At 36.5% G+C, this 14746-nt stretch overlaps 2 protein-coding genes across 7 annotated transcripts in view; one reads left to right on the forward strand and one right to left on the reverse strand.

Moving 5' to 3' along the window:
- LOC106161140 (uncharacterized) overlaps window positions 1–9772 on the reverse strand; it is a 65043-nt gene extending 55271 nt beyond the window's left edge. For 4 of the 6 annotated variants that reach the window (XM_087011964.1, XM_087011958.1, XM_087011963.1 and 1 more), the window contains exon 1: window positions 9624–9772. The gene's annotated coding sequence lies outside the window, so the exon portion shown is untranslated. The remainder of the gene's footprint in view (window positions 1–9623) is intronic. The other 2 variants (XM_087011960.1, XM_087011961.1) reach the window with 2 other exon arrangements.
- A 56-nt stretch (window positions 9773–9828) lies between these two features.
- Window positions 9829–14475, forward strand: LOC147762549 (uncharacterized). Its single transcript, XM_087011968.1, has 6 exons — window positions 9829–10648; window positions 11559–11811; window positions 12502–12692; window positions 13103–13177; window positions 13435–13548; window positions 13807–14475. The coding sequence occupies exons 1-6, from the start codon at window positions 10416–10418 to the stop codon at window positions 13967–13969; spliced, it is 1029 nt and encodes a 342-aa protein (XP_086868094.1). The 5' UTR covers window positions 9829–10415; the 3' UTR covers window positions 13970–14475.
- Window positions 14476–14746: the final 271 nt, after the last annotated feature.

Genomic DNA, 14746 nt, shown 5'->3' on the forward strand with positions numbered 1-14746 from the left:
ACGTACTCATAACGGGTCGTCTGGGTGACTCCCTATGGCCACTAAGTCTGTGACGCAATTATCAAACATATTTAAAAAAATGTATCTTTTCACCTAATTTTACACTTATTTTGAAGAGGAATAACAATCATTTCAGGATGCAGATGAATCTTTTCAATATTCAATGTCTGGGTCACCCCTACCAGGGATCTTGTATTTTAAAGAAGTTGTATAAAGAAAAAGATTGTAAGAAGAAAAACTAGAAGTTTTATTGTGAACAAATGCACAACATTAGCAGTGATAAAGTATATTCATCTATATACCTATCTATATCTACGCTACAGACTATCTACTGTCTACACTTAGATCCATATTACTATCTAAATGTAAACCCTATATATAATCAGCCTGTTGATCTCGATCTTAACAGCATTATCAGTTACATAACTGTGAAAAGACTGAATGCAATCAAACATCTGTTCCAAATAAAAAAAGAGTCTCTAAATACATTTTTTTGCCAATTTTCTCTGTGCCGCCAACACACATTTTTCGTAACAAAGAGCCAACAATGGCCTAAGCCCACACAGTGAAGAAATGGGTGGTACATACCCCGGAGCAGGGAGATCCGACTTTTATGGATAATAATAAAGTTGTCTTTCCAGCGTTATATCTTCCAACATAAAATAATACACATCGTGAAAACAGACAGTGAAATATGCAATTACTCACTGAACATTGGCGAAACTATTTCCCCAGAAACATTATAAAATTAAGAACAAATGAATTAAATAATGTGCCTTATGTTCCCAATCCTTGTGATAATGAAAGACAAAGATTATCTTTGTAGCTCGCTTTCACCAATTACTGAGCAAAAATCACGAGTTAGCCTTGTGAGATATCATTCCTTCTGAACTTCCTGCATTCTCTTTTCTTGCATGAGAGTACTAAAAGAATCAACACTAATTGCTAAAAGCACAACTTCCAAGTGTCCTAAAAGAAATTTAATAAACCCCTCCCATCCAAAGGTTTTCAAATTTTTGCATTTATAATTCTACTCAATTTTGACAACAGATTTCTGGTACTATTCAAGTGTTCATACAGTAATTTCTTCACAAGATATCTGAGACAGCTTTGTAATGTTGGTAACCAAGTGCTTGCACTCCCCCCCCCCCCCCCAAAAAAAAATGTAAATGGCCCTCAAGTGAAAAATCTAATGGAAAACTTGAGTACAAAAGTTACCACAATTACCTAAAATGTACCAACACAGATCAGCAGAGTAACTCCACCCACTCTGGGGTCATTCCCACTGAAAATATCAACCTATCTAGATCGATCCAACTCCACAGGGACTCTTGCTGAATGCATTAGATTTACCACGCCTCCTCTTCTTTCCAACACGCTCATTTAATCACCAGTTTTTTCTGTATTCTACTCAACACCAGGAGGAGGCGCGTCGATCTCTTATTCCAACTGCATTCAGCTAGAGTCCCCACGGAGTTGAACAGATCTACATAGACTGATAGTTTCATTAGGAATGAACCCTAAGATCAATGCTCCACCAGGAATTTAGGGCAAGTTCTCACAATTTACAGAACACCATATTGGCCTAATCCCCATCGCCTTGGGAATTACCATTGAGCCAACAACAGAAATCTGAGCAATTTTGTGAGATATGGGCTGGTTTCAAAACAATCAACATACTAGTGATCAACTGACCAGCTCAATATTTTATGCAAAATCTGTTTCTTACAAGAATTATACCAAAGCTGTGAAAGCTACATTAGATCCACATGTCCAACTGCACTAAAAAAAGGATATACTAACTGTGACATTAATTACTTGACACTTCCTAGAGTTATAATATGTCTTATGTATATATATTTTTTCTTGCATAATATTATACCTATACATATAATGTATTGAACCTTGCAGGTGTTCATACTGTGTACCTGTAGAGTTAGAGAGCCAGGTAGTGTGAAAACGCACTATGTACTGAACAATAAATAACCCATTAAAAGCACTTTTGCTACCAACAATGGAACAGGTTCTTATTATAATAAGCAGAATACATGTTCTAAAATTTTTTATTAAGTCAAATTGAGCAAACAAAATGTATCAAAACCTTGGGTAAAGTTTGATTTCACCTTTCTGTTGGCCAAAACAACTAATGCAAACTCCTATATTGATTATCAGTCAGTAATATTTTCCCAAAGTCTCACAAAGCTAAACAAATATCCTATTCATTTGTTTTCCACATAAATCTTTGATGTTTGACAATGATAATAGACTTATTCAAAATACAACTGATGGAAAATCCACTAATGTGACTTCCCTGTCCGGGTGGAATCTGCTTTCCACAGAGCGAGAAAGACATTACTATTGGCTGAAATAACCTCGCAGTGCCCCCTGGGGACCATTTTAGTAAGTTATATGGAAATGATATTGTCCTATCATTATAGCCACTCTTAACTTAGTTGGACATTATACCTAGGACACAATTCTTGGGGGAATAGCACTTTTTATTATCTTTCTAAGAAGGGGATGTTCAAAAGCCCATTATGGTCCAGATTTAAGTGCAAATACTGCCAGTATTTGCTATGCATATGAATGCAGTACCAGAAATTACTCTCAAATTTCACTCATCCTGTTTGCTTTCCTGTTTTCAAGGTTCATCATTTTAGCTTTTTTTTTTTTTCGGATATTGCTACAGAACACGATACTTGGAGACATTAACCAATTAGTTCAAATAAGGGGCTGCTTAACTTTTTTTGACATTAATTTGCACAAGGATATTAAAACATTTTGTCCGCAGGATGGTGCAATATGTGCAGGCAATGGCTACATACGGACACACTGTCTGTACATAAAAAAGTCCATGAAAACTAAATGATAAATGCATAAACCTCTACCTTTCTGAATGTACTACTTCTGAACAAAGCCTACTTTGTGTTCTATACTTCGAAGCCACATTGCACATAATAAGATGTAGTTAAAGGTCTTATAAACCATACTTAGAATAATTAGAATTAGAAAGTGTATAGTAAATAAGCAATCAATTCAGACAAACATAATTCATCTATTTCCAGCCCCTCCTCAAAAAAAAAAAAAAAAAAAAAAAAAAAAACAGGTTTGTCAAAAATATCTGTGAAAGATTGTTAAGAAATGAATACCTAGTGGACTGCTCGTCATTTAGCTACCCAAAAATGGCAAATCTTGAAAGACAAAATTTCTGTAAGTGATGTCACATATTTGCATTTTACATTACCATAAGCTTACAGAGAAATCAGATAAATTCCACCAGCTTCGCCAACAATCAAGGCTTTCCCTAGAGAGCCATCCAGTCATCATTTGGACAGCCACTAGCCTCAAAAAATGGCCCATATTTCCAAAGATGGCTCAGGCCCGTAGCCAGGGAGGGTTCGGGGGTTCGAAAGAACCGCCCCTTTTGCTGGGAAAAAGTCCACTTTGGGTAAAATTTGATCTAGGTACATGACGTTTTTATGGAAAAAGGTCCACTTTTTCAGAAAAAGAACCCCCCTTTTGAAATTGCTAGCTACGGGCCTGTGGCTAGTCAGCTTGCTCAGGTTGAACCCCCTGTAAATCGCTGACCAAATTATAGATTCACATTTTTGGGATTCCCTACACCCCAATTCCTTGGAAAACCCCTGCCAACAATACAAGCAGGCGTTTTTAATGAAGTCTACAACTCCAAAACTCACTATACAAGTCAATACTGTGCACTAATAATCCATGCGACTTTGACATGCACACTTCTCATCAAGGAAGACCTACTATTCCGCCAAGTAATATTAAATAACATGCACTTACTTGACACAAGGACCCAGTAAGCTTGACAGTGGCATTAATATTTATAATTTACATTCTTATAATCCACAAGGGCTGTTCATATATAAGTCAGAGATATAAAATGATATTTTCCAATTTCTTTTTTAAACCACAAGTAGGACCACAAGTGTTCGCTGTCTGAGCTGGTCGACAGGCCTTCTCTTTTGATCCTTTTTTACATGAAAATAGCATGTTGCCTCCCCATAGAGCTACAAGCTTCGGTACAAATTATAACATCGTGGCAGAATTGACAGTCCAACAATGTAGCTGTAAGAGGCCTTTCAAATGAACAACAGCTTTTGCACTCTGTCAACATAATGCCATCACAAAAGACTCACTTTCATCCAAATGTCATTGGTCACGTTCAGTCAGTTTAAAGCAAAAATGTTTTAGTCACAACTTCAAGAAGTAGAGGCCTGTATTCTGACTGCAACCTCACCAATACAAGCCAGTAGCCAGCAATTTTAAAACTGGGTTTCTTTCTTCTAAACATACTAAACTTTTTTCTGTGACATTTGTATTTATAGGTTATACATTTTGAATCAATTTTCATTCAGAATAGACCCTTCTCGGACAAAAGTGTGGTGTATTTGACCTCCCCCCCCCCCCCCCCCCGCCCACACTCTAGCCTATGGGTATTCCAACCTTATATATGATCCCAGACTGTACCCAACAAACATTTTAGCTTACTTTTTCTCTGCGTGACACATGGCTCTAAGAATCCACTGACCCAAGGCACAAACAGTGGCAAGTTATAGAACAAATTTTCTAAAATTTACTGGGCCATCTTTGCTATTACTAGCATTTGGAAGGAGTCTAATGTTTAACCCCCCCCCCCCCCCCCCCCCACCACCACCACCACCGTCTATTATCTGGGGTAAGCTGTATATATTCTGAATACCAAATCTAGGCAGAATCAGAGAAGGGGGGATGAAGTGTGTACTTTATTAAGTTAAAACTAAAACAATTTTGGTAAAAACTGACTTAACACAGACATATTTTCGCTTCGATTCATTCATTCCTGTCACAAAATATCATCTTCAAGTCAACCTGTCACGGTTTGGTGCCATATTTCAATGGGCTCTGCCCATCATGTCATTCAATCAACAGTTTCCCTTCCGTGCCAAGCCAATAATAAGGATTCTTTGCCCCTAATTATGGGACTGAAATGTATGGGACAAAAATATTTTACCTGTACAATATGCTTTCACATGTGTCACTTAAGAGAGAGCCATGCTTAGGTGTCATTTATTTATACAACTAACAGTATAGCACAGTAAAGAACGCAGACAAGGTACTTGTCTATACCATCAATCTTAGTGTGTTCTTCTCAGGCTTGTGTCTGTTTTTTTTTCCTTCTTTTTTTTCCACACAGAAATGTAGTCCTAATTTCAGATTAGAAAAATCATGTACTTTTAATTTACAGCGAGTCTGCCAAAGCACTACTAGTAATCAGACTAGAAATGTTCTAGCATTGACTAGTAAGCAAACTTATGCTGCTTCTGCACTTTACAACCAGCTAAGTATGACCTAGCTATTTTTTTCTTCCTTTTTGCCTAATTTTTGTCTTTCTTTCCTTCGCTCACTTGGTAATAAGTTAAAACTTTCAGTTTTTCCCTCTTGCAGTTAACTAAAGTGGGAAATGCTAAAATATTCTTTACACTTCCTGTCAGCAGTTCAGGCTGTTTCATCAACAAAGCCATATTAGTAGGTCAGCAGTCGGCATTGCTTTATCATGCAACTTGTTAATGATCTACTTTTAGAACAAAACCATGTGAACAGTCTTTCAAAGTTGCTTACATATGCATATTCCATCCATATCTTTATATGCTCTGAATGTCAATGATCTCAAAAATTGAATCCGCCCAAATCGAGTATGCTTATCTTACCAAAGAAACAGGTTAAGATTTATTTGTACTTCAAACTAGACTACATACATATTGATGAAGAAAAAAGATTACAGAATTTTTTTTTTCTCAAGATTAATTTTTATATGCAACCCTGAATATTTCAATCAACATCTCTGATGTGTTCCGTTGCGACTCAATTAAGTTTGCTATTGTGTCTGCCCTGAGTATCAAAACTTCTACTAAGAATCCATGTGCTTCCAAATTCCAAATATCAGAATTAACAGACTTCATTTACTGCTCCTGTTGTAACAAATACAACTTCTCTCTATTCTCTGGACATTAAATGTCTACTAGCAAAAAATTTCATTTCTGTTGGTACAAACTTGAACTTAAAATACATGTATCTGCATGTGTGTGTGTGTGTGTGTGTGTGTGTGTGTGTGTGTGTGTGTGTGAGTGAGTGTGCCCAAACTTTAAAGCACTCTAAAATTAATCCTCCACATCTAATAACAAAATCATTCTGATAAAGGAGATATTGAAACAAGAACACTCCTTCAGGTCGACAGCTCGGGTCAACTTTCTATCAGTATAGAACAGATAGTACTGAGGCAGACTCAACACTGTTTACACCAACACCAACTAAAAAACATCATGACAGAAAACAATCTTGTAAAACCTCAAACAGAAATATGTCCATACCCATGAATTGCCCACTGCATACCAATGGGCTATATAGCGAGGGGAAGAGATAAATTTTAAATGACAGAAAGAATGGAAAGAATGTTTTTTCAAAATTGCAGTGAAACTTAGTCATGTATTGAATGTATAAGAGGTAGCATGTACCCTTCACGAAGTAAAATATTTTGGTGTAGGATTAAAAATAGATCAATTCAATCAACTCTTAATGCATTTAGATAGCCTTATTTTGAGAAAATGTTTTATCTGTCTTTCAAAAATAACGTTATTCAAAAATAGTCTGTGGCATACTTACTCTCCCCCCCCCCCCAACCAATGTTTCAATACAATGCTAACTCCCTTACCTTATTATCAATATTTTGACACAATTCTATATTGACATAAATTTGTTAATTTACTAAACCAAAACTGAAAACCTAATATGCATCTTGAACCAATGGTTGCTTACAATAAATATAAATATCAATTTCAAAAAAAAAAATCTAAAAGGCAAATTGGGATCACTCCCAAAAAAGAGTACTCAGACAATGAGATAAACCATGAAAAGCAAATACAGGAATAGGTGAGCAATTACTCTGACCTCCAAGAAACACCTTATCTCCCGCTGATTCTACCTAAAGTTACGTGTAGACAAACAGCAGAGTTTACAGATATAAAGAAGAGCATTGATTTATCTCCATGCACAGCGATGAGATTAACAGCCCCACCAACTAGTGCTCAATCAATTTAAACCGCAATTTAACAAAGTGGATTCCCTCGATAAATGTCAATTTCATAATATCCAGAGCTCAACTCAGATTGGTAAAAGTACTGCAACCTGAAGACGACAGCTTGTTTGTATAGACCATGCTCAAAAGCAAAATATATTCATAAAATGCTATTAATGCTAAAGTTTGGATCAAAAAAATTTCACATTATAATTATACATTATGATTTTTCCAGTAAATTCTTTATTTTGATTTTTGGGCTCTAAATATTGATATATGCTGATTTTTTTTTATAATCTTTACAGCTGCAGGCCCAAAAGCAGGGGTGGTGGATTGAAACAATCTTTTTTCCAGATATGCTCCTTTCTGAATCAAAATTTAATCTAGGTTCCAGGCCATTTCTTAAGTTTGGTCCAATAAGGGGACTGATAAGTTCACTTCTTCAGAAAAAGAACCCCACCCCCTCGTTTTGAAATTTCTGCCTACATGAAAGTTAAGACATCACTACAGTTAGCCAAAATCCTCACCATTTTCAACTGTAAGCTTAAGAGGGACAGATTTAGCAAAAGCAATATACAAAATCACTTAATAGTAATTTTTATATCCAGCCCTTACAAGATTGTTTGTGTCTGTGTGTGTGTGTGTGTGTACGAGCAGGCGCTTCCTTACTCAACATGAAACATTCTTTAAAAATTTGTACAATTTGCTCTGCACTTAGAGAAAAATGCCCTATTAATGAATCAACCTAGAGCATATACCAGAGCTTGACAGTTGGCTCTTTTTATCGATATTCAAAAACTGTTTAAACCTTATAATTCTCTCATCAGTCCTCATTCTGGAAAAGAGATTAACCTTAGGCATCCATAATAGTGATCTACAGCTAGTGGCATTTATCTAAATTAATCCAAGAGAGAGAGAGAGAGAGAGAGGGGGGGGGGAAGGAGAGTACAGTACACTGCATATTGATTTTATTCCACTAAATCCCACTACAGGTGTTTGCACAACCCATAGTGAAAGCAAGTAGTGCACAAATCAATCCTCATTGATGACCAAGTGCAGCACAGATTGTAGCAAGTGGTCCTGCCAACTGGACTACATACTAATGCATGTAACTCACACTGAAAATAGTCTTATTGATAATATCACTAGTGAAAACTGAAAGAAATACTATGAAGTACTAACACATTTCTCTCAGATGAATGACTATGATAAATTACTTTCAAATTAAAAGAAAAATGGCAATTTGCACATGGCTGGAAAGTTTGTGGTTTTAAATGTTTATAAATATCTTCAGAAGTTTTAATGTACATGCACCTCAACAAAAAAATCAGGTTTCCTTATCAACAAATTATATTATATTTTGGCTAAATCACGATTCTGCAGCAAAAATAAAGCATGCAATTTTCTCTATCTCACCTAATGTATGTCCTAGTAACACCAATCAATAAATCAAAGTCTAGACGATTCTTAATACTGCAATAACTCCAGGTAATAGGATACCTTCTTCCCATAAGCAGGAGCTGGGAGGGTCAAGAGAACTGCTTTTTTTTTCTGGAAAAGGCCTGCCACAGATTAAAAAGGTCCTCCTTTTTTGAAAATAAACCATTGTCAAAATTGCTGTCTGTATGCTTTGACTATAAACATATATTTGAACCAAAGTCTGACAGAAAGACCAAGAAAATGGGTTTAATTAAATCATCCTAGCAAGGCCACCCAAACACCTCCCAGTCAAGGCCACTCCTGCTGCATTCTTTATTTTTTACAATATTTCAGTCTAGGGTGGTGTTAGCAATTTTTTTTTTTTTTTTTTTTTTTTTTTAGCCAAATTGCTGCTTTTTCATCACTTTAATTATTTCTCCAAATGGTTCAAAGTTGACTAAAATAAGTCAAATCAGCCCTATTCCGTTTAGCCAATTAAGCCAGTTTTGGCATTTGGCTAAATTGGCGAGTGTTAATATGCACAAGCATTTGTGAGAAGGCTTGGTTTAACAGTACAGGTACATTCTCTTTAATTTGCAGGAGGGCCAGCCTGCACAAAGGCCACAGTGCTCAAATGATTTCCCCCTAACTACTCATCAAATTGTTTAAATTAGCTTGTGCAGAAATCAATACCATCACCTATAATTCTTCATAAAAGGTTGCCTATGAGGAAACATTATACAGAATTTTAATGGGATTATTTCACGCTTTATTTATTTGTCTAATTCATCAAATTCAGATTAGGGTAGTTTGCAGAGCCATCGGCCTGCTTAAACTATAATCTAGTGGGTGGAATGACAGGAGATCCCACAGCGGTTAAATAAGTAGCAATCTAGATAAACCAAGATCCTGTTGCTCTCAAATCGACTACATCCTATGACCTTTGGAAATGGCTATATTCTTTTGAGGCCAAATAGCACAAAATTTTGGTAGCTGACACGAAGCGTGTGCGTACAGTCTACGACAGTCGCCGCACAGGGGTTGAACTTGTTTCATCGAGTCGAGGTGTCGTCGATATCTCGATAAGAAACTGTCCTTCTTGTTAACATTTAGCGACTCTACTCACCCGAATATCCTGCTCAGCGACGAATGCTTTGCTGTAAATCAATTTGGGCAGTTAGTTAAAGGTGACACACCGTCCTCGGAACTTTCAGCAACTTGTTTTCGAACAACTCGTCCAACTCCTTACTTGTTCATTTCTAACCACAAGGTGGCACTGTACATAGTCTCGTGTTTTCTCGCACTTGACAGTTGACAGGTGAGCAATCTGCATGTGTGACACATTTCAGCGCAACTACTGCAATTTTGATTATTACATTTGGGTTGTTACTTGGAGCACAGCAACATCAATTAAAGGCTCTCCGGAAACTTAACCTTCCAACTTTTTCTGAATTATTTTTAAAACATAACCATAGATTTGGTGATGACAATATGGTCCATATGTTTAAAAATGAAACGCAGAACAAATGAGAATTGAACCAGTTAAACTGGCACTAGACTTGCATTCTCAATCGAATAGTTTTTAACGGTCTCTTTTTTTAGAATAGGAAGTTGTTTAGATCTAAATTATTTAGCTTTCATTTTTAAGTTCTAATTTATTAGTGAAGAACATTTACGGGTTCAAATAATCAGGGTTTCAATTAAAATAAGAGAAAAATTTAAAATTGGTATTTTAATTATCTGTTAGGACCCCCTCCCCCTAAAAAAGCCTATTTTTAATAAAACCCAGATTATTAAGTCCTAAATAAGTCTACCTCAAATTCTTACAAGCGCAATAAATCATAACGTCACGTTAGGTTATAACAAAACTATGACGTCATAAATGGTTCACTAACGACGGTAGCGATCTTGGACTAGGATGGCGCTGAGTTGGCAGCAAAACAATGGCCCTGCCTGCGGAGCGATGTACGAAACATGCAGCTCCTTCCTGCCCCCGATCAAACGACACCAGTTGACATCGTTTGATACTGAAGAAGAACCAAAGGTTCCCTCAAGATCGTTCCCACTAGATCCAGTGGGGCCACACAGACTCCTTGAACTCGATAGGCCTCCTGCACTGGGCCTTGGGACATACGACTTGGAAACAGACATGTAAGAGGGAAAAATATTTATTCAGATTTATTAAGGGGCAACTTTATTTGTAATAAAATTAATCGTTTTTGCCGTTTTGTAATCAGGGCTTAGATTGCCGGTGAGTTGATGCCAGGAAAACACAACAATCCGCTGTAAACAATAAATCGTTATCAGTTGCAGTAAAAAAGGACAATAATAAAAAAAGAAAAAATTAAAATAAAATGATACGAAACATAGTATGGAAACTTGTATTGTTGAAAAATAATAAATATCAGTTGGGTAAAATTCAATCCCCCCCCCCCCCTCCCATAAAATAAATTAAAGAAAACCCTTGGAAACGCATTTTGGTTGTTCTTAATAAATGAGTGGAATGTAAGCTTGCAATTGAGCATTAAGACACAAATTACGAAAACAAAAATAAAATCCATGTTCACAGAAACCAATAAATCTTCCACTTTGCCTTTCGATGAGTTCGTTTTCTTTTTTAAATTCAGCAACAGGGAAATTGCATTCATTTCGCTTTATAGAGAACAGAAAACAAGGAGATCATCATTATGCCTAGAACCCAGTCCCGTCTTTGTGCTTAACATACTTTGTGTACCATATTTTTATTATTTTTACAGATCATTCCTTTTTGTTTTTGTTTTTTTTTTCAAACTCTGAATTTCTCATCTGAAAGATTGTCTAATGAGGAAGGGGAAGTATGTCAAGAATATCAAGTATCTATAAGGCTACGTTGTATTCGTATGAGAACTCTAAATGCATGCTGTAGGCCTATATGTGTTATGACAAGCCGAGTGAATTTTTGCTGGAGAGGATTAAAATTTCTGAACACGGTAGTTGAAAGAAGAGTCCATTTATATTATTTGTTACAGATCACAGACCTATTTTTCATACATATTGAATATATTGTGCGTCTGTTTTCCAGAAATTCAAACGATTCAATCGTGAGTGCCCTGCCGCCGAAAGAGCTTACAAACAGTCTTCACGAGAAGCGGGACAAAAAGCGTGTGCGAAAAGGGAGTTCCCGAGCTCCTTCCTGCCGTCGTCCTCACAGCAGACAAAAGAGGCCGCCACCAGTCAAGGTAACACCCAAAGTGATTGACGCTTTGATCCACGCCAAAAGATGGACCACGGATTCAAAAGAAGCTGCCAAAGAAGTGGCTACCATGCCTGTGAAAGTAAGTGTTTTCCTTTCGGCTTTTTTTTATTAATTTTTCAGTGTTAATAGGGCATAGTTTATTTTAGGACATACTACGGAGTACATCCTATTATTTTCAAAATTCAGTTTGTAGGCTACTAAAAAGACAGAAGATAAATATCGAATTCTGTTGATATGATAAAAATCAATAAATCTGGCAGGCCCCCTATAGCATAATGTGCACAGCACACAAAGATTGGCAATATAGATGTTAGAAAATTAAAAGTGGGGATTTATTGTGACGAAGTTCTCTATTAGAGCCGAATCTGATCGCATTTCGATGTTTTCCAAATGCCTGATGCCTGATGCGTTTCACGCTTACAGAATTCATTCAAGCCACTTAATCCAAACGGAATCTTAGATGAATTTTATAATTTCGTTTACCGCAAACAAAATTCATTCTTTCTCTCTTCTCTCGCTAACCACTATGAGCCGTTGTGCCTAACCCCGAATTTGTTTTAAACATAATCATATAATGTTAATTAATCTAAATTTCGTTTTATTTCATACATTTGCATATTGCCTCCCATGCCTTAAAACAATGGTTATGACTCTTTGTTCATAAGTCTTGATTAACTATATAATATTTATGTATTGCGCTGAAATCAAATAAGAAGAAATATGCAATAGCGAAACAGGCACAGGGGAAAATATTATTTTAATTTTTCAGACCGACTTTCCTATGACATCAGTGTTCGACAATGCCGACGTGGTGAAATACCGCCCACAGCGCTATGAGAGGAAAGCGTACAGCTTTCAACGGGTGTCTCTGGCTTGGGACCGGGTCCAGCTCCGACCTCCCCTGGGTCAGACCCGGGTGGAACCCACCGTACCCACAGGGGAAAAGGTCTCCTTTAAACGGTATGCATATTGCTCTGATCTCTCGAAACCGACAGAAGCTCGTAAAAAAATTGTACGCCACCGAATGTAAAACAATATTAGTTAAAAATTTTTCGTGGACCTTAGCCATGTTATGTGCTAACAGTTTATACCACTGCCGTAAGCCGGGCGACGGTGGAGTGCGTATGTTCGCTGAAGGAAAATAACCGACATTTCTTGAAAACTGCGGGTGATTTAAAGTGATCTTAAATAGCCATATTTGAATTTTCATCATGTGTATTGTTTCTTTTATTGCCAAGATATGTCATATCATAATGACCTCTATCTAAGATTTCAATATTAATACCCTACCTCCCATTTTAACTGATTTATTTGATTTTCATTTCTATTCAATATATAACTTTTAATATATCACTGACGTATTTTTATAGGACCGGCAGTGCACAGCAGCGAATCATAAACAAAATAGAAGAGCTGATGCGATCCGAAAAACTTGCATCAACGTAGTATGTGCAGTGCCTTCTAACTAAATGAAAACTGCCCGTTTCTCAGTGACGGTAGACTTTAAAAAATAAATAAATAAAATCGATCCTATTGTTGGTATCTGCCAGTTATAGTGTAAGTTAAATCTCTATATCACAAATTCACCTTCTTTACAGAGGGAACATGGGAGCTTTTTTATACAGTAGTCTTACGGCGATGAAGTTACTTAAATTTGATGGATTCTAATTAATTAAGCGTTAATGTGTTTCCATTGTTTCAGCGTTCGTCAGTGCCCTGGTTACGCTGGGTACGTGCCACGTGAACCTATTGAAGCCCCTCTTGAAGCACCAAGCTTGTTACCTTCCATGATGACAACAGCCAGAACGAGCTACAGGTCTCTCTCTCTCTCTCTCTCTCTCTCTCTCTCTCTCTCTCTCTCTCTCTCTAGAAAGTTAATTAAATTGAGTTATTTTGATTATGTTGTACTTATTACAAATCTCTCCCACACTTACTGTATCATCTCTCTCTCTCTCTCTCTCTCTCTCAGCAGGAGGACAGATGAATGGCGACATTTATCAATATTCCATATATTGTTTATCTCTGATCAACGCAAAGCACATTTTGTCTAAAATTCCTCTCTGCTTCATTCCAGGCTTTTCCCCAAGGACACCTACAAGATGCCACAAAACCCACACATGGGACCTTTATCCAAGACGGTGACTCTTACCTACCCACACAACCCATTCAATAAAGTGGAAAGACGCACGCGACACCTGAAACCTTTTATTGGAGATAGTGCCACCTGGCGAAACTAAGTCTGTAATTCTTCTGAAAGTACTTTAAACCATGTACTTTTGTACTTGGGCTCGTAAATGAAGAAGATAAAGCAATGCTCTTTGTTATATGCAATCAATGACCTGTAAAAACTGTATAAGTATACAAACTTCGATTTTTTGTTTGTTTACATGCAGTAGGCACTATAATTGACTTAAATGAAATCATTAAGAAACGCAGTCTCGCGTTAATTCCAATAAGATATCATTTTAGTTTAGAGTATGATAGATTCTATCTAATGGTATTCAATTACCTGTACCAAATGCAAGGTTATAACATTTCTGAAATTTTAAGAAGCACATCTTAATATGAATGGCATAATGTAAAATAAAATAACTTCAGAAATGTTTCGTCTCCGAAGATTGTTGAAGATCCTGTTAATGGTTTTTACGGTATGACAGGTTTTAATTCAATATAAGGTATTCGAACGATATTGAATTTGGCGAATAGGAGGGCGAAAATAAATATAATCATTATGATAGTTTAATTCATTTTGCGTTTCTTCAATGTCTTGAAAAGATCAGTTTAAGGGGGTTATTAAGTTTATTAATATGAAGACAAGTGTTTTATATAAAAAATTGGGAAATATTATGTCATTTCATTTTGTGGGAATAACGATTTGAAACAAACTGACAACCACCGTTGGAGAACACCGAGCATAAATCAAAGACATTATATACGCGTTTGAAAATGTTCATAAGTCACATCCTTTTTATTTCTAGAGACTATAAAATAGGCCTAAGGCAAGCTTGTGAAAC

The sequence above is a fragment of the Lingula anatina genome, chromosome 4, assembly GCF_051362555.1.
Source record: "Lingula anatina isolate TDL-2025a chromosome 4, LinAna3.0, whole genome shotgun sequence".
In the NCBI taxonomy this organism is placed as follows: domain Eukaryota; kingdom Metazoa; phylum Brachiopoda; class Lingulata; order Lingulida; family Lingulidae; genus Lingula; species Lingula anatina.